Source organism: Bufo bufo, chromosome 4 (genome assembly GCF_905171765.1).
Source record: "Bufo bufo chromosome 4, aBufBuf1.1, whole genome shotgun sequence".
Taxonomy (NCBI): domain Eukaryota; kingdom Metazoa; phylum Chordata; class Amphibia; order Anura; family Bufonidae; genus Bufo; species Bufo bufo.
In genome coordinates, this window is record NC_053392.1 from 611,148,263 (window position 1) to 611,168,324 (window position 20,062).

The following is a 20,062-nucleotide window of genomic DNA, read 5'->3' on the forward strand; positions in this document are numbered from 1 at the left end:
TATAAGTTATACATCGTCTTGTATATAGTGATGTGGACCATGCTGGTATAACCTGGGCATCTCCTGTATATAATGATATGGAGCATGCTGGTATAACCTGGGTATCTTCTGTATATAATTATATATGTACAGCTGGTATAAGTTATACATCTTCTTGTATATAGTGATATGGAGCATGCTGGTATAACCTGGGCATCTCCTGTATATAATTATATATGTACAGCTGGTATAAGTTATACATCTCCTGTATATAGTGATATGGAGCATGCTGGTATAACCTGGGCATCTCCTGTATATAATTATATATGTACAGCTGGTATAAGTTATACATCTCCTGTATATAGTGATATGGAGCATGCTGGTATAACCTGGGTATCTCCTGTATATAATTATATATGTACAGCTGGTATAAGTTATACATCTTCCTGTATATAGTGATATGGACCATGCTGGTATAACCTGGGCATCTCCTGTATATAATTATATATGTGCAGCTGGTATAAGTTATACATCTTCTTGTATATAGTGATATAGAGCATGCTGGTATAACCTGGGCATCTCCTGTATATAATTATATATGTACAGCTGGTATAAGTTATACATCTTCTTGTATACAGTGATATGGAGCATGCTGGTATAACCTGGGTATCTCCTGTATATAATTATATATGTACAGCTGGTATAAGTTATACATCTTCTTGTATATAGTGATATGGACCATGCTGGTATAACCTGGGCATCTCCTGTATATAATTATATATGTACAGCTGGTATAACCTGGGCATCTCCTGTATATAATTATATATGTACAGCTGGTATAACCTGGGCATCTCCTGTATATAATTATATATGTGCAGCTGGTATAAGTTATACATCTTCCTGTATATAGTTATATGGACCATGCTGGTATAACCTGGGCATCTCCTGTATATAATTATATATGTGCAGCTGGTATAAGTTATACATCTTCTTGTATATAGTGATATGGACCATGCTGGTATAACCTGGGCATCTCCTGTATATAATTATATAAGTACAGCTGGTATAAGTTATACATCTTCTTGTATATAGTGATATGGAGCATGCTGGTATAACCTGGGCATCTCCTGTATATAATTATATATGTGCAGCTGGTATAAGTTATACATCTTCCTGTATATAGTTATATGGACCATGCTGGTATAACCTGGGCATCTCCTGTATATAATTATATATGTGCAGCTGGTATAAGTTATACATCTTCCTGTATACAGTGATATGGAGCATGCTGGTATAACCTGGGCATCTCCTGTATATAATTATATATGTACAGCTGGTATAACCTGGGCATCTCCTGTATAGAATTATATATGTACAGCTGGTATAACCTGGGCATCTCCTGTATATAATTATATATGTACAGCTGGTAGAACCTGGGCATCTTCTCTATATTCTCATAAGGTCTGCTGGTCCTTCCATGTAGACTGCGGGGGTGAAATAGTTAATCCTGAGACTACAGGGACAGCGATCACCTGAAGAAAAAGAAAACTGTCCAATTAAAGGCTTTATGTTTGGGTTGGGTAAAACCTAGTGAAATCCACTCCCTATGCCGGTGGATGAGGCTGGCTCTGCTATGTCGTAGGAGGAGCGGAGTTTGCAGTATAAACATACATACCTTATGAATGACCTCATAGGAGGAAAACATGGCCGCAGCCCCAACGTAAGAGCCATGATGGCCGCAAACTAGCTGCCATCGAGGTAATGCGGAGAACAGAGCAACAATGTATCAATGTGATGTTACAATATTACTACAGAGGTATCGATGGCGCAGTATCTGGGGTCAGGTCATCCAGCAGGGGCCCCAGGAGAGTTCGCCCCAGTGCCTATTAGATAGCGGGCGTGCTCACTTACACAAAGGCCATTAATAACCGGTAAAAACCCATCGCTGCTATTGTTAGTTGTCATTCTGTGGGTGTGAGATAAAACCTGCTCGTCTCCGGGAATTATTTTAAGAATATTAAATGATAAATGGCTTTCTATCCTCCAGTCACACCCAGAGCTGCGTTCAGGAACCTGCTCCGGCTTTCTGTGACCACCGCGGAGCAGTGAATCACGACAGAGCTGATCTGTAGGTGACGTGACTAATCCCCCATCTGTTTCTAGGGAAGAGGAAATTTTGAAGGCAGCTTTGGCTGTGACTTGAGTGTAAGTCATGATGCAACACAGTGCAAGATAATACATGCGTCACTGCCTTGTGTGCCTCTTGGCACGCGGCAGGAAGAGGGCAAGTGTGGAGGAAGGGGTTAAACGCGTCATTTCTTATAAGCTGGGCTCATTGTGACACATGAGTCAGCATCGCCTGGCGAGAGCCTCACCGCTGACTCACGGGGGGAAAGGATCCATATTACAGGAGGAAGAGCAGGATTTACACCAGAACCAGGGAAAGTCACCCGCTCCCGTCATCCCAGCACTGCCTCAGCTCTGCTGTTCTCGGAGGGCGAGAGCCGCTGATGGCCGCCATTCCAGAACAGGACTGCACAGCACAGCCGTATTCTGACTGTAAGTCACCGAGGACACTAGACACCAGGGATGTAAATATTAACCCACTAGACACCAGGGATGTAAATATTAACCCACTAGACACCAGGGCTGCAAATATTAACCCACTAGACACCAGGGATGTAAATATTAACCCACTAGACACCAGGGCTGCAAATATTAACCCACTAGACACCAGGGCTGTAAATATTAACCCACTAGACACCAGGGGTATAAATATTAACCCACTGGACACCAGGGCTGTAAATATTAACCCACTAGGCACCAGGGCTGTAAATATTAACCAACTAGGCACCAGGGCTGAAAATATTAACCCACTAGACACCAGGGATGTAAATATTAACCCACTAGACACCAGGGTTGCAAATATTAACCCACTGAACACCAGGGCTGTAAATATTAACCCACTAGACACCAGGGCTGTAAATATTAACCCACTAGACACCAGGGCTGTAAATATTAACCCACTAGACACCACGGCTGTAAATATTAACCCACTAGACACCACGGCTGTAAATATTAACCCACTAGACACCAGGGATGTAAATATTAACCCACTAGACACCAGGGCTGTAAATATTAACCCACTAGACACCAGGGCTGTAAATATTAACCCACTAGACACCAGGGCTGTAAATATTAACCCACTAGACACCAGGGGTATAAATATTAACCCACTAGACACCAGGGGTGTAAATATTAACCAACTAGACACTAGGGGTATACATATTAACCCACTAGACACTAGGGGTATACATATTAACCCACTAGACACCAGGGGTATACATATTAACCCACTGGACACCAGGAGTATAAATATTAACCCACTAGACACCAGGACTGTAAATATTAACCCACTAGACACCAGGGCTGTAAATGTTAACCCAATAGATACCAGGGCTGTAAATATTAACCCACTAGACTCCAGGGCTGTAAATATTAACCCACTAGACTCCAGGGGTATAAATATGAATCCATTAGACACCAAGAATATAACTATTAACCCATTACAAACTAGGGATATAATTACAGCATTTAGCCTTAATGTGATTTATACCCACAAGACACCAGTGATGCTGATTAACCCAATAGGGATATAAACACCAATCCACTAGAGACCAGGGATGTAAACATGGCCATACTAGACACCAGGACTATACTTATTAACCCACTAGGTAACAGGGATATGGCTACTCATGCTAAGCACCCCAGCAATATAAGGGATCATTAACCCACTAGGCACCAATAATAGGTATGTGCGAGGCTTCTAGCCCTGGACATGATTTGTCATCCAGTGCAGAGCGATCCATGGGGTCTGATCTATAAACCCACGGAGAGCTTATGGGGTCACCTCTAGCAGTGGTAAAAAGAGGAGAGGAGCGGGGAGGACGGGAGGGGGATGCAGCTGCAGAACATGAAGGGAAAAAGGTGTCAGCAAGAGGATACGTCTCACTGCTTCAGAGGACATGTAGCTGCTGTAGGGTCTATTACGGCTTTGAAGATATAGGGGCACCTATCACCTGCACGCAGAAGAAGCGGCCATTTTGTGGGCTAAGCTTGCAGGACTTCAATCATGGGACTCAGAGGTTGTGGAGCCATGATGGAATAGCACTCCCAACATCAAAGGTGACCGGGCGAGAGGCTGCTACATGGAGGGCATGGCGGGGCAGCAGTCAGATGTCTCATAGATTATCGCAGGGGTCTCCAACCTGTGGCTCTCCAGCAGTTGCAAAACTACAACTCCCAGCATGCTGGGACAGACATGGGCTGCCTGGGCATGTTGGGAGTTGTAGTTTTGCACAGGTTGGACACACAGACTGTAGAAAGTTCCTGGGGCAGTGCAGCATCCTGGCAGGCTCCTCTACGGGGCGGCAGGTCAGCGGCCGACGAGGAGTTAAAAACAACGAAGAATGTTCCCTATCAGCCAGTAGAGAATGAGCTCTTTCCAGTAAAGGGCCGCACTGGTTCCAGCTTGGCTGCCGTCGTGTGTACAGCCTGCGCTTTGTCTGGGGCTTTGCTGGGATTTCCCGGCAACTAAACACCAGTGAAAATATCCAGCGCGTGATCCCGGGTTCAGGACATGTTTTCCACTGTTTACTTATTAACTGGTTTTCTGCTGGTTAGGACTGGGATCAGATAAGGCCTAGTGCACACGGACGCAGTTTTGGCCCACTTATTTTTTCCGGATCACAAATGCACCCATTGATTTGTATGGGTCCGCAAAAAAAAAAAACGTGGACATCCGTAATAAAACATCCTTGTCCATTTTTGCGGACAAAGCCAGTTCCAGTGAAAACTGCGGCGAGCACAAAGCCGTTATACGGCGGACCACAAAATGGATACGGCTGTGTGCGTGAGGCCTAAGACTGGGAGGCGCTTATGTCATCAGCGACTGGATGGGGGTCATTCACTAACAGCCCATTACGTTTATAGGTCAGTGACAGGAACTGGCGGCCAAAAGATCTGGAGGGGGGAGGAACATGATCATTCTTCTTGTGGATTCTGCATGGATCATTAACCCCATCGGATAAAAATCCTCGAGAGGATCCACCACCGTAAGTACCGTAAAGGTGGCCATACACCGTGGATATCGGTCGGCCTGATGAGCTACGTCTCTCCGGCCGAGTATGCATGTGTTCTTAAGGGGAGGAAGGAGTTAATCGGCTACCAGACACCATACCTGCAGTAACCAAACGATCGGGCAATATCCTTCTGCCTAATGGCGCCTGCTTACATGAGGCTGCGGTTTGTCACCATTGGCTCCCATGTGAAGAGGAAAACACGCACCGTGCGGGATACTTTAGATTCTTGGAGGCCTCCGCATGGAATGGCATAGCGTATACCGACATATACCAGGCCAAGGGAGGCTAAAAATATTAGGGAACTGCTTAAATCTGGCGAAATATTCTGCAGATGCGGCCAGATACCGTCCTGCTGACATTCTGGGACACGGTGGGTGAAGGCTCTGTAACAGGTCACAGGGGGTGGGAGCGCAGGCTGCGGAGGTGCACTTTTTAGGTGTGGCGCTTTGTGTTGCTCAGCTTGTAGGACAGGGAAGAAAACTGCTGAGTGTACTTTCTGACATCCCTTTCTGGACGGCGTCCCGGACCCCGCAGACCTGGCTGACACCCCCCCTTCTTACCAGATGGTTCTGCAGACGGCTGTACAGTATATCCATCCTCAGCACAAAAGCACTTATACAAATATCTCCCTAAATCCCATAAAAGAGGAGCGGGGAGCGGCTGCCATCTCGCTCTTTTGGTTTTACTTTGATCTCGGAGTAAATGTCCCGGGGCCAGGAGAAGTCACGAGACTGGGGATGTGTGATGGGTGAGAGGGGGAGTAATAGCCTCCAAAAAGAGGGGCGAGTATAGCAGGACATCAGCCATAACATTTAAACAGGTGAAATGGTGAAGAGCTGTCCACCATGGTTTACCTTCCAACATCTCTTCCCTACCAAACAGGTATATAGCGATAGTCCTTCCACACCAAAGGACTTCTCCTGTTCTGCCCCATTATAAGCCGCCCACTGGAAGGGATGCAATTTGCGCATGGTACAATTTATAGGACCCCCCACACCCCTGTGGATGGTCAGCTCTTACTCAAGGTCTGTGGGCCGAAGGTTGCCGATCCCTGCACTAGAGGGATGACTCCCAACCTCTCCACAGGGCTTAATTCACACGACAGAAGCTAAACCGCTGCCGGATCTGTCAGCAGAGGAACGAGTGACAGCGGACGACATCCCAGTGCCCGGAACCGAGAGACACAGACCAGAACGTAGACTATGCATGAGACCGCAAACAAGCGAGATCTCGCAGACTCATAGTTACATAATGTAAGGAGCAGAGTCCCCAGCAGCACAGAGGATTTAAGGAGAGCAGTGTGCTGATCCTGTGGGAGGTCACAGACTGAGAGTTACATAGTGAAAGGAGCAGGGTCCACAGCAGCACAGAGTATTTCACTAGAGGAGTGTGCTGATCTTGTGGAGGTCACAGGCTGAGAGGTACATATTGGAAGGAACAGGGTCTTCTCAGCAGCACAGAGTATTTCAGGAGAGGAGTGTGCTGCTCTTGTGGAGGTCATAGACTGATAGTTACATAGTGGAAGGAGCAGGGTCCACAGCAGCACAGAGGATTTCAGGAGAAGAGTGTGCTGATCTTGTGGCGGTCACAGACTGATAGTTACATAGTGGAAGGAGCAGGGTTCCCAGCAGCACAGAGGATTTCAGGAGAGGAGTGTGTTGATCTTGTGGGGGTCACAGACTGATAGTTACATAGTGGAAGGAGCAGGGTCCCCAGCAGCACAGAGGATTTCAGGAGAGGAGTGTGCTGATCTTATGGGAGGTCACAGACTGATAGTTATATAGTGGAAGGAGCAGGGTCTTCCCAGCAGCACAGAGGATTTTAGGAGAGGAGTGTGCTGATCTTGTGGCGGTCACAGACTGATAGTTACATAGTGGAAGGAGCAGAGTCCCCAGCAGCACAGAGTACAGTTGTGTTCCAAATTATTCAACCCCCAATGCTGTAAAGGGTTTTAGGGAATTTAGTGTACATTTGTAATTGTGTTCAGAATGAAATCTTACAAGGACTTCTTAAAGAACCAAATGCAACTAAAATGACATCAATTGTTTTTGTAATACAGTATTAAATGTTTTTTTTGTGATTTCTTCATTGACACAATTATTCAACCCCTTAAAGACTACCACTCTTAAGAACAGAGGTTCATTCAAGTGTTTTCGATCAGGTATTGAAAACACCTGTGGATGTCAAGGAGCAGCAATCAAGCATAATAAGCACCAATTAGGCAGATTTAGGGCTCTTTCACACTTGCGTTCTTGTCTTCCGGCATAGAGTTCCGTCGTCGGGGCTCTATGCTGGAAGAATCCTGATCAGTTTTATCCTAATGCATTCTGAATAGAGAGAAATCCGTTCAGGATGCATCAGGATGTCTTCAGTTCCGGAACGGAACGTTTTTTGGCCGGAGAAAATACCGCCTCATGCTGCGCTTTTTGCTCCGGCCAAAAATCCTGATCACTTGCCGCAAGGCCGGATCCGGAATTAATGCCCATTGAAAGGCATTGATCCGGATCCGGCCTTAAGCTAAACGTCGTTTCGGCGCATTACCGGATCCGACGTTTAGCTTTTTCTGAATGGTTACCATGGCTGCCGGGACGCTAAAGTCCTGTTTGCCATGGTAAAGTGTAGTGGGGAGCGGGGGAGCAGTATACTTACCGTCCATGAGGCTCCCCGGGCGCTTCAGAGTGACGTCAGGGCGCCCCAAGCGCATGGATCACGTGATCACATGGACACGTCATCCATGCGCATGGGGCGCCCTGACGTCATTCTGGAGCGCCCTGGCAGCCGCACGGACGGTAAGTATACCGCTCCCCCGCTCCCCACTACTACTATAGCAGCCAGGACTTTAATAGCGTCCTGGCTGCCATAGTAACACTGAACGCATTTTGAAGACGGATCCGTCTTCAAATGCTTTCAGTTCACTTGCGGTGTTACGGATCCGGCGTGTAATTCCGGCAAGTGGAGTGAAAAAAGAGGAACTGAAGAAAGATTTGTCAGATGTGGGTCCTGAAGTTTCAGCTCAGACAATAGGGTGCACACTGCGTAATGAAGGCCTCCATGCCAGAACTCCCAGGCGCACCCCCTTGCTGTCTCCAAAGAATAAGAAGAGTCGACTGCAGTATGCCAAAAGTCACGTGGACAAACCACAAAAGTGTTCTGTGGACTGATGAAACAAAATGAGAACTGTTTGGGCCCATGGATCAGCGCTATGTTTGGAGGAGGAAGAACAAGGCCTATGAAGAAAAGAACACCTTGCCTACTGTGAAGCATGGCGGGGGGTCAATCATGCTTTGGGGCTGTTTTGCTTCTACAGGTACAGGGAAGCTTCAGCGTGTGCAAGGTACCATGAATTCTCTTCAGTACCAGGAGATATTGGATGAAAATGTGACGCAGTCCGTCACAAACCTGAGGCTTGGGAGACGTGGACCTTTCCACAGGACAATGATCCCAAGCATACCTCCAAGTCCACTAGAGCATGGTCGCAGATTAAAGGCTGGGACATTTTGAAGTGGCCATCGCAGTCACCAGACTTAAATCCGATTGAGAACCTCTGGTGGGACTTAAAGAAAGCAGCTGCAGCGCGCAAGCCTAAGAATGTGACTGAACTGGAGGGTTTTGCCCATGAAGAATGGGCGAAGATACCCGTAGATCGCTGCAAGACACTTGTGTCAAGCTATGCTTCACGTTTAAAAGCTGTTATAACTGGAAAAGGATGTTGTACTAAGTACTAAGATTGAATGTCACTTGGGGGTTGAATAAAACTGATAATGATGTGAGCACAGAAAAGACATTTGTGGTTATCTCATTATAAATGTTATGTTATATTTGTCTGACTTACAAGATGACTGAAATGATCAAAATCAATGTCAAACTACTGGGCAAAACACTCAATTTCAGTGGCGGTTGAATAATTTTTGAAAACAACTGTATTTCAGGAGAGCAGTGTGCTGATCTTGTGGGAGGTGACAGACTGATAGTTACATAGTGGAAGGAGCAGGGTGCCCAGCAGCACAGAGTGTTTCAGGAGAGGAGTGTGCTGATCTTGTGGGAGGTGACAGACTGATAGTTACATAGTGGAAGGAGCAGGGTGCCCAGCAGCACAGAGTGTTTCAGGAGAGGAGTGTGCTGATCTTGTGGGAGGTGACAGACTGATAGTTACATAGTGGAAGGAGCAGGGTGCCCAGCAGCACAGAGTGTTTCAGGAGAGGAGTGTGCTGATCTTGTGGGAGGTGACAGACTGATAGTTACATAGTGGAAGGAGCAGGGTCCCCAGCAGCACAGAGGATTTTAGGAGAGTTCCGTACTAATATTGATATCAGTGCAGAAATAGGCTACAATGCATGGAAGGAACCATCAGAAAACATGCCCCGCGCGGGCACCGGTGTAGCGGTCATACAGCGGGCGACTCGTGGGCAGGTACAGGAGTTACCCTGTGAACATTTCTCTGAATATAAAGAAACACTCGAAGTCGTGCTCGCTGCTCCGGGTCATCCGAGGACACGTGACTACTCAGCCGCTTCATGGTATAAAAGGGACTGAAGAGCAGAGAGGACGAGGAGCCGCCCTCAGACAGTGCAGGAGGAGACCAGCAATGGCTTAAAGGGGGTCTCCAATGACTGCAGGCTTTACCTCCACAGGGGACACAGGACCCCCCCCCCATCTTATCATCAATGGCCATAATTAAAGAGGGAAATGTCAATAAACCAACAGACAATACATGGGGGGCACAGAACAGCGTCGGCTCCGGCTTACTCTGCCACCCCCTTGAATAGTCGCCATTGTGAAGAGGAACCCTCCCCAGTGACGTCAGCCGATCACTGGATGAATGCTCTACAGAAAGGACTTTACACTTTTATGGATTCTGTAACTTTCTAGTAGACTTTGTATTTCAGCTTTCATGATCTCTGCTTGCTGTCAGTCAATGGAAACATTCCTGTTTATATCCAGAGGCTTTAAACCCGCCCTGATCACGTCCAACTGCACAGAAGTATCCTGACACACTGTAACGAGGCAAGCACTTCTGTCGACAGCACATGGTCACATCAGATTTCCAGTCAACAGTGCTCCCATTCACCCCCAGCAAGCAGAGAATTTGATGGCAGAAGCGCGTCGGGATAAGCGGCGTTAAATATATTAAGAGGAGCCGGAAATTGTCAGAAAATTACCTTATACAATGTCTGATGGATGCGAGTCCCACCTCTGGACCCCCCCAGTTCCCAGAACGGATGTCCCCCGACTCCCACCCTGCCTGGTGAAATGGCCACTCCGAGGGTCTCTATACTGACTAATATGAGCATGGGGGACGGGGCTAGAGACCAGAGATGGCCCCCCCGCCTCTAGCAAACACCGATGGCTTATGTAGAGGTGAACCTACCTTTAAAGGGGGAGCACTGGGATTTTGATGGCCTATCCTTAGGATAGCTCATCGGTCTCTGATCCTTGGGGGTCCAACACCCGGCACCCCCGCCGATCAGCTGTTTGAAGAGGCCAGTGAGAGCTGCAGCCTCCTTACAGCGCCAATCATTGCATAGTGGCCGTGCTTGGTATCGCAGCTCAGGACCATTCCCTTGAAGACGTCACAGCGCTGACTGGAGCACCGCGGCTTCTTCGTACATGAAGTCAGACCGCCACCGATCAGATATTGATGACCGATGCAGAGGACAGACCGTCAATATCCAAATCTCAGACGACCCCTTTAATCTTGCTGGCCGGGCCGGCTGAGACTTGTAGTTCGCTCCCAGCACGTTCAGTCTGCAGATGGATCCTTAGTACTGGATGTATAAAAACATATGAAAAGAGTAAAGTAAAGGTTCCGGTGCAGGATCAAATTTGTTTTTTCCCCCAGTCTCCCCCCCCCCCCTGTACCTTCCTGACGTCACTAGTCCCTAATAAAGCTGCAGGCTGCAATCTCGTGACATTGATGCAACCCACAAATGCCTGAAGAGACAGACGCCTGCCAGCGACAGCACACTGCAATAAATAAATCTTCCGGAAATGTGTATTCATAACCATTTTCAAGATCTCTACTTGCTGTAAGTGAATATTAGCAGTAGCTTATACAGATTCAATACTTGTCACAGCTGAGGGTTTGTTATAATTGTATCCAGTGTAGACAGTCCACTGTGAGCTGTAGGCATCAGCAGCACATTGCTCTCTCCTGTCCTGATGGTCCGTTACAATGTATCAGCGCTGGTAAATGGTGTCACATGATGTATGGATGGGTGGCCAAGCCTGTAAGCGGCCTGCTTCAAACAAGTCTATGAGAGATATGGTCCTCTTCACTGACATGAAGCAGAGATCCATCAGCAGGAATCAGAGCCGTACTCTGCAGACTTAGCCACATCGAAACCCCAGGGAGCGCGAAATCCACCCGCGCCCTGTCGTATCAGAAATGCCAGCAGGCGGGATTCTGTTTATAGAAGTACTAGGGGATTGCAAGTTAAGCAACTATCTGATCTGAAAAGTGGAGTTCCCCTTTAAGTCACGCACAAATAATAATCCCCATAGCCCACACTGTAAACCAGCAGACCTCAGCTGTCCGGACGCCGCACTCCAGCCCCCAATGGACCTCTGCTTGCTGGACTGCTGTCCGTCACTGTGTGCGCGGTGAAGCCTGGAAGTGGATCCCGAAGCAACTTGTGTCTGTCTGGTCTGGGGTCTGAAATAATTTTAGGAATCTGGTCTGGGGTCTGATTAAATTTGAGAGGTCTGGGGCATGAATTCATTTAGGGTCTGTTCTAAGAGAGACTAACTGTAGGAATCTGGTCTGGGGTCTGATTAATTTGAAGGGTCTGGTCTGGGGCTTGAATTAATACATTTTTGTAGTCTGGTTGCCAGTTTGATTGAGTTCCGTGTTCTGGGATCTTGATTAAATGTAGGGGACTGGTCTAGGGTCTGAATTAATTTGAGAGCCTGGTCTGGGGTCTGGATTAGTTGAGGGATTTGGATTAATACTGGGGACTGGTATGGACTGAATACATTTTAGGGGAGTGATTTTGAATGCAAATTAATTGTAGGAGGTTTGGTCTGGAGTCTGAATGAGTTTAGAGGTGTAATCATGGGTCCTGAGTCTTAAGTAATATACTGGTCTGGTTGTCTGAATGAGTTTAGGGTTCTAGTCTGGGGTTTGAATTAATTTTGGAGAATGGTCTTGCATTTGAATTAATTTTGGGGGCTAGTCTGGGGTCTGAATTAAGTCAGGGGTCTGGTTTGGAGTCTGAATACGTTTAGGGCTCTGGTCTGGGGTCTGAATTACTTTTAACAGTCTGGTCTGGGGTCTGGATTGGGGGCTGATTTGGAATCCAAATTAATTGTAGGAGGTTTGGTCTGAGGTCTAAAATAATTTTAGGAATCTGGTCTGGGGTCTGATTAAATTTGAGAGGTCTGGTCTGGGGCATGAATTCATTTAGGTTCTGTTCTAAGAGAGACTAACTGTAGGAATCTGGTCTGTGTTCTGATTAATTTGAAGGGTCTGGTCTGGGGCTTGAATTAATACATTTTTGTAGTCTGGTTGCCAGTTTGATTGAGTTCAGTGTTCTGGGATCTTGATTAAATGTAGGGGACTGGTCTAGGGTCTGAATTAATTTGAGAGCCTGGTCTGGGGTCTGGATTAGTTGAGAGATTTAGATTAATACTGTGGACTGGTATGGACTGAATACATTTTAGGGGAGTGATTTTGAATGCAAATTAATTGTAGGGGTTTGGTCTGGAGTCTGAATGAGTTTAGAGGTGTAATCATGGGTCCTGAGTCTTAAGTAATATACTGGTCTGGTTGTCTGAATGAGTTTAGGGTTCTAGTCTGGGGTTTGAATTAATTTTGGAGAATGGTCTTGCATTTGAATTCATTTTGGGGGCTAGTCTGGGGTCTGAATTAGGTCAGGGGTCTGGTTTGCAGTCTGAATACGTTTAGGGCTCTGGTCTGGGGCCTGAATTACTTTTAACAGTCTGGTCTGGGGTCTGGATTGGGGGCTGATTTGGAATCCAAATTAATTGTAGGAGGTTTGGTCTGGGGTCTGAATGAGTTTAGAGGTGTAATCATGGGTCCTGAGTCCTAAGTAATATACTGGTCTGGTTGTCTGAATGAGTGTAGGGTTCTAGTCTGGGGTTTGAATTAATTTTGGAGAATGGTGTGGGATTTGAATTCATTTTGGGGGCTAGTCTGGGGTCTGAATTAAGTCAGGGGTCTAGTTTGGAGTCTGAATATGTTTAGGGCTCTGAATTAATAATAGGGACTGGTTTGGGGACTGATTTGGAATCCAAATTAATTGTAGGAGGTTTGGACTGGGGTCTGAATGAGTTTAGAGGTGTAATCATGGGTCTGGAGTCTTAGGCTGAGTTCACACGGCGAGATTTCCGCGCGGGTGCAATGCGGGAGTTAAACGCATTGCACCTGTACTGAATCCGGACCCATTCATTTCTATGGGGCTGTGCACACGAGTGGTGATCTTCACGCATCACTTATGCGTTGCGTGAAAATCGCAGCATGCTCTATATTGTGCGTTTATCACGCAACGCAGGCCCCATAGAAGTGAATGGGGCTGAGTGAAAATCGCAAGCAAGTGCGGATGCAGTGCGATTTTCACGCACGGTTGCTAGGAGACGATCGGGATGGAGACACGATCATTATTATTTTCCCTTATAACATGGTTATAATGGAAAATAATAGCATTCTGAATACAGAATGCATAGTACAATAGTGCTGGAGGGGTTAAAAAAAATAAAAAAATAATTTAACTCACCTTAATCCACTTGCTCGCGCAGCCGGCATCTCCTTCTGTCTTCATCTGATCTCTGTGCAGCAATAGGACCTGTGGTGACGTCACTCCGGTCATCACATGGTCCGTCACATGATCCTTTACCATGGTGATGGATCATGTGATGGACCATGTGATGACTGGAGTGACGTCACCACAGGTCCTTTTCCTGTGCACAGCAAAGAAGAAGACAGAATTGATGCCGGCTGCGCGAGCAAGTGGATTAATTAACCACTTAAGGACCACAGGTTTATACCCCCCTAAAGACCAGGCCCTTTTATACAAATCGGCACTCCACAACTTTAGCGGTTTATTGCTCGGTCATGCAAGATACCAGATGTGTGACACTTTTTTGCAGCCTAGGTGGGCAAAGGGGCCCATATTCCAAAGAGCACCTTTCGGATTTCACTGGTCATTTTTTACAGAATTTGATTTCAAACTCCTTACCACACATTTGGGCCCCTAGAATGCCAGGGCAGTAGAACTACCCCACAAGTGACCCCATTTTGGAAAGAAGAGACCCCAAGGTATTCGCTGATGGGCATAGTGAGTTCATGGAAGTTTTTATTTTTTGTCACAAGTTAGTGGAATATGAGACTTTGTATGAAAAAAATAAAAAATAAAAAATCATCATTTTCCACTAACTTGTGACAAAAATAAAAATTCTAGGAACTCGCCATGCCCCTCACGGAATACCTTGGGGTGTCTTCTTTCCAAAATGGGGTCACTTGTGGGGTAGTTATACTGCCCTGGCATTTTCCAGGGGCCCTAATGTGTGGTAAGTAGGTAAATGACCTGTGAAATCCGAAAGGTGCTCTTTGGAATATGGGCCCCTTTGCCCACCTAGGCTGCAAAAAAGTGTCACACATCTGGTATCTCCGTACTCAGGAGAAGTTGGGGAATGTGTTTTGGGGTGTCATTTTACATATACCCATGCTGGGTGAGAGAAATATCTTGGCAAAAGAAAACTTTTCCCATTTTTTTATACAAAGTTGGCATTTGACCAAGATATTTATCTCACCCAGCATGGGTATATGTAAAAAGACACCCCAAAACACATTCCTCAACTTCTCCTGAATACAGAGATACCAGATGTGTGACACTTTTTTGCAGCCTAGGTGGGCAAAGGGGCCCATATTCCAAAGAGCACCTTTTCAGATTTCACTGGTCATTTTTTACAGAATTTGATTTCAAACTCCTTACCACACATTTGGGCCCCTAGAATGCCAGGGCAGTAGAACTACCCCACAAGTGACCCCATTTTGGAAAGAAGAGACCCCAAGGTATTCGCTGATGGGCATAGTGAGTTCATGGAAGTTTTTATTTTTTGTCACAAGTTAGTGGAATATGAGACTTTGTATGAAAAAAATCAAAAAAAACAAACATCATTTTCCACTAACTTGTGACAAAAAATAAAAATTCCAGGAACTTGCCATGCCCCTCACGGAATACCTTGGGGTGTCTTCTTTCCAAAATGGGGTCACTTGTGGGGTAGTTATACTGCCCTGGCATTTTCCAGGGGCCCTAATGTGTGGTAAGTAGGTAAATGACCTGTGAAATCCGAAAGGTGCTCTTTGGAATATGGGCCCCTTTGCCCACCTAGGCTGCAAAAAAAGTGTCACACATCTGGTATCGCCGTATTCAGGAGAAGTTGGGGAATGTGTTTTGCGGTGTCATTTTACATATACCCATGCTGGGTGAGAGAAATATCTTGGCAAAAGACAACTTTTCCCATTTTTTTATACAAAGTTGGCATTTGACCAAGATATTTCTCTCACCCAGCATGGGTATATGTAAAATGACACCCCAAAACACATTCCCCAACTTCTCCTGAGTACGGCGATACCAGATGTGTGACACTTTTTTGCAGCCTAGATGCGCAAAGGTGCCCAAATTCCTTTTAGGAGGGCATTTTTAGACATTTGGATACCAGACTTCTTCTCATGCTTTGGGGGCCCCTAGAATGCCAGGGCAGTATAAATACCCCACATGTGACCCCATTTTGGAAAGAAGACACCCCAAGGTATTCAATGAGGGGCATGGCGAGTTCATAGAAATTTTGTTTTTTGGCACAAGTTAGCGGAAATTGATATTTTTTATTTTTTTCTCACAAAGTCTCCCTTTCCGCTAACTTGGGACAAAAATTTCAATCTTTCATGGACTCAATATGCCCTCACGGAATACCTGGGGGTGTCTTCTTTGCGAAATGGGGTCACATGTGGGGTATTTATACTGCCCTGGCATTCTAGGGGCCCTAAAGCGTGAGAAGAAGTCTGGAATATAAATGTCTAAAAAAATTTACGCATTTGGATTCCGTGAGGGGTATGGTGAGTTCATGTGAGATTTTATTTTTTGACACAAGTTAGTGGAATATGAGACTTTGTAAGAAAAAAAAATAAAAAATTCCGCTAACTTGGGCCAAAAAAATGTCTGAATGGAGCCTTACAGGGGGGTGATCAATGACAGGGGGGTGATAAATGACAGGGGGGTGATCAATGACAGGGGGGTGATCAATGACAGGGGGGTGATCAATGACAGGGGGGTGATCAATGACAGGGGGGTGATCAATGACAGGGGGGTGATCAGGGAGTCTATATGGGGTGATCACCCCCCTGTCATTGATCACCCCCCTATAAGGCTCCATTCAGATGTCAGTATGTGTTTTGCGGATCCGATCCATGTATCCGTGGATCCGTAAAAATCATACAGACATCTGAATGCAGCCTGACAGGGGGGGTGATCAATGACAGGGGGGTGATCAGGGAGTCTATATGGGGTGATCACCCCCCCTGGAAGGCTCCAGGGAGACGCCTGTATGCGTTTTGCGGATCCGATCCATCTATCAGTGGATCCGTAAAAATCATGCGGACGTCTGAATGGAGCTTTACAGGGGGGTGATCAATGACAGGGGGGTAATCAATGACAGGGGGGTGATCAGGGAGTATATATGGGGTGATCACCACAGTCATTGATCATGCCCCTGTAAGGCTCCATTCAGATGTCCGTATGTGTTTTGCGGATCTGATCCATGTATCCGTGGATCCGTAAAAATCATACGGACATCTGAATGCAGCCTGACAGGGGGGGTGATCAATGACAGGGGGGTGATCAGGGAGTCTATATGGGGTGATCACCCCCCCTGGAAGGCTCCAGGGAGACGCCTGTATGTGTTTTGCGGATCCGATCCATCTATCAGTGGATCCGTAAAAATCATGCGGACGTCTGAATGGAGCTTTACAGGGGTGTGATCAATGACAGGGGTGTAATCAATGACAGGGGGTGATCAGGGAGTCTATATGGGGTGATCACCACAGTCATTGATCACGCCCCTGTAAGGCTCCATTCAGACGTCCGTGTGCGTTTTGCGGATCCGATCCATCTATCAGTGGATCCGTAAAAATCATGCGGACATCTGAATGGAGCTTTACAGGGGTGTGATCAATGACAGGGGGGTAATCAATGACAGGGGAGTGATCAGGGAGTCTATATGGGGTGATCAGGGGCTAATAAGGGGTTAATAAGTGACGGGGGGGGGGTGTAGTGTAGTGTAGTGGTGCTTGGTGCTACTTTACTGAGCTACCTGTGTCCTCTGGTGGTCGATCCAAACAAAGGGGACCACCAGAGGACCAGGTAGCAGGTATATTAGACGCTGTTATCAAAACAGCGTCTAATATACCTGTTAGGGGTTAAAAAAAAACACATCTCCAGCCTGCCAGCGAACGATCGCCGCTGGCAGGCTGGAGATCAACTCTCTTACCTTCCGTTCCTGTGAGCGCGCGTTCACAGGAAATCTCGGCTCACGCGAGATGACGCCAATCGGCGTTAGTGTGACCTGGGAGCGCCGCAGAAATGACGCCTTTCGGCGTTAGCGTGACGGTAAGTGGTTAAGGGGAGTTAAATTATTTATTTATTTTTAACCCCTCCATCCCTATTGTACTATGCATTCTGTATTCAGAATGCTATTATTTTCCCTTATAACCATGTTAAAAGGGAAAATAATACAATCTACACAACCCTGATCCCAAACCCGAACTTCTGTGAAGCCGATTTTTCTCACGCGCGTGCAAAACGCATTACAATGTTTTGCACTCGCGCGGAAAAATCGCGCGTGTTCCCGCAACGCACCCGCAGATTTTCCCGCAACGCCTGAGTGAACCCAGCCTTAAGTAATATACTGGTCTGGCTGTCTGAATGAATTTAGGGTTCTAGTCTGGGGTTTGAATTAATTTTAGAGAATGGTCTGGGGTCTGAATTAAGTCAGGGCTCTGGTCTGGGGTCTGAATTAAGTCAGGGCTCTGGTCTGGGGTCTGAATTACTTTTAACGGTCTGGTCTTGGGTCTGGATTAATAATGGGGACTGGTCTGGGGACTGATTTGGAATCCAATTAATTGTAGGAGGTTTGGTCTGGGGTCTGAATGAGTTTAGAGGTGTAATCATGGGTCCTGAGTCTTAAGTAATTTAGGAGTCTGGTTGTCTGAATAAGTATAGGGTTCTGGCCTGGGGTCTGAATCAATTTTAGGGGAATGATTTGGGATTAATTGTATGGGTTTTGACTTAGAGGTCTTATCAAGAATTTGGAGTCCTAATTAATTTTGGGGTCTGGTTTTTCCACTAACATGTAGACGGTGTCTTTGCTGCTGGTGTTCATCTCGGACCTGCCCCCGACCACACACCCAGAGAAGATTACTAATATTTCGGAGAACCCCTACTGAAGACTCTGCTCATACAGAGTAAGGAAAGGCCAGGCATGTATTACTCCCATCAGAAGACGCTCGGGGATAGCGAGCGGAGGCCAGCACAACAAAGAGTTAACCGGCGGCTGTAGGAAATAGATGGACCTGGCGTGTAATGGAGCTCATTTCCCCGAACATACAAGCAGGGAGTTTATCCGGCAGAATGGAGGCTTCTGAAGAACACGTAAACAGGGGCATTAAACAAGAACGGCCTTTGTTCTCTGCGGTTCCAGCAGGATTTATTACAATCTTCATAAAATCGCTGCACATTATGTCTCCTCCAGTTACTTCACTGCCAGAGTCCTGGAAACCAGGAATATTTATGGCCCCAATGAGCAAACCAGAGGGGCCCGGGTCCTAGAGAGCTAACCACACAGGTAAGTCACAGTCATAAAGCCAAGGTCCAGGTGTGGCCCTCAGTAGATAGATAGATAATGGACATATGATTGATAGATGTGGTCCTTTCACCATTCTCCACACTGCAGCTTTGCTTACTCTAATAGGTTGATTTACTAATACACAACTTTTTCAATCCTTTGGTGGTAACACCCTTTAAGATGTCCAGAAACCCACCACAGCACAGAGATGATCCATGACTGTGTCTCAGCTGCATTATATTTATTGGAGTCTAAGGCTCTGTCTGTCCCATGCTTTACACTGCAGCTGTGCTCCATGTGGGTATAGCTAGGATTAGTGACTCTGGCTTAGCTGCATAGTGCATAGGACTACAGAAATACAGCTCCTGCTCTGATCCTCCCTCATGCTCTACACTGCAGCTGTGCCTGTGTATACGCTCAGCAGGAAGTCACAGGAAGGACAAAGGGATTACAAACTGTATACAACAGAAATAGCACAGAAAATTAACTTATTTGGTGACGGCTGTACGTAGACTGCAGGGCTGGAGAGCAACAATCACTCATAAGGGGCACTTACCCCTCCCTCTGTTAAACCCACCCTTAAAGGGGAAGTCACCTCAGGCAGATGGATAATAAATCAGACATCAAAGAGGAAAGAAACGGTAAAGTGAGAGATTTAACCCTGTGCTGGAAACACTTACTGCTCTACTCGGGGGGACAGGAAGAGTTTGGGGAACACCTGTGTAGCTTCTGCATCCTCAAAGCTGACGGACAACAAAGCGACGTCTTCTCCCGGGTCCTCATTAGCGTCCTGAGGAGATAAAGACAAAGGAAGTCACATCAGAGCCGCCATATATACACACAGAAGACATGAGCCGTCATATACAGTCAGGTCCATAAATATTGGGACATGGACACAATTCTAACATTTTTGGCTCTATACACCACCACTATGGATTTGAAATGAAACGGACTAGATGTGCTTTACCTGCAGACTGTCAGCTGTAATCTGAGGGTATTTACATCCAAATCATGTGAACGGTGCAGGAATTACAACAGTTTGCATATGTGCCTCCCACTTGTTAAGGGACCAAAAGTAATGGGAC

General features: G+C 46.4%; 1 protein-coding gene across 1 annotated transcript in view; it reads right to left on the reverse strand.

Annotated features, from left to right (window-relative positions):
* BABAM2 (BRISC and BRCA1 A complex member 2) overlaps positions 1-20,062 on the reverse strand; it is a 203,603-nt gene that overhangs the window by 29,533 nt on the left and 154,008 nt on the right. The window contains exon 7 of the mRNA XM_040430235.1: positions 19,658-19,767. Coding sequence (XP_040286169.1) covers positions 19,658-19,767 — 110 coding nt within the window. The remainder of the gene's footprint in view (positions 1-19,657; positions 19,768-20,062) is intronic.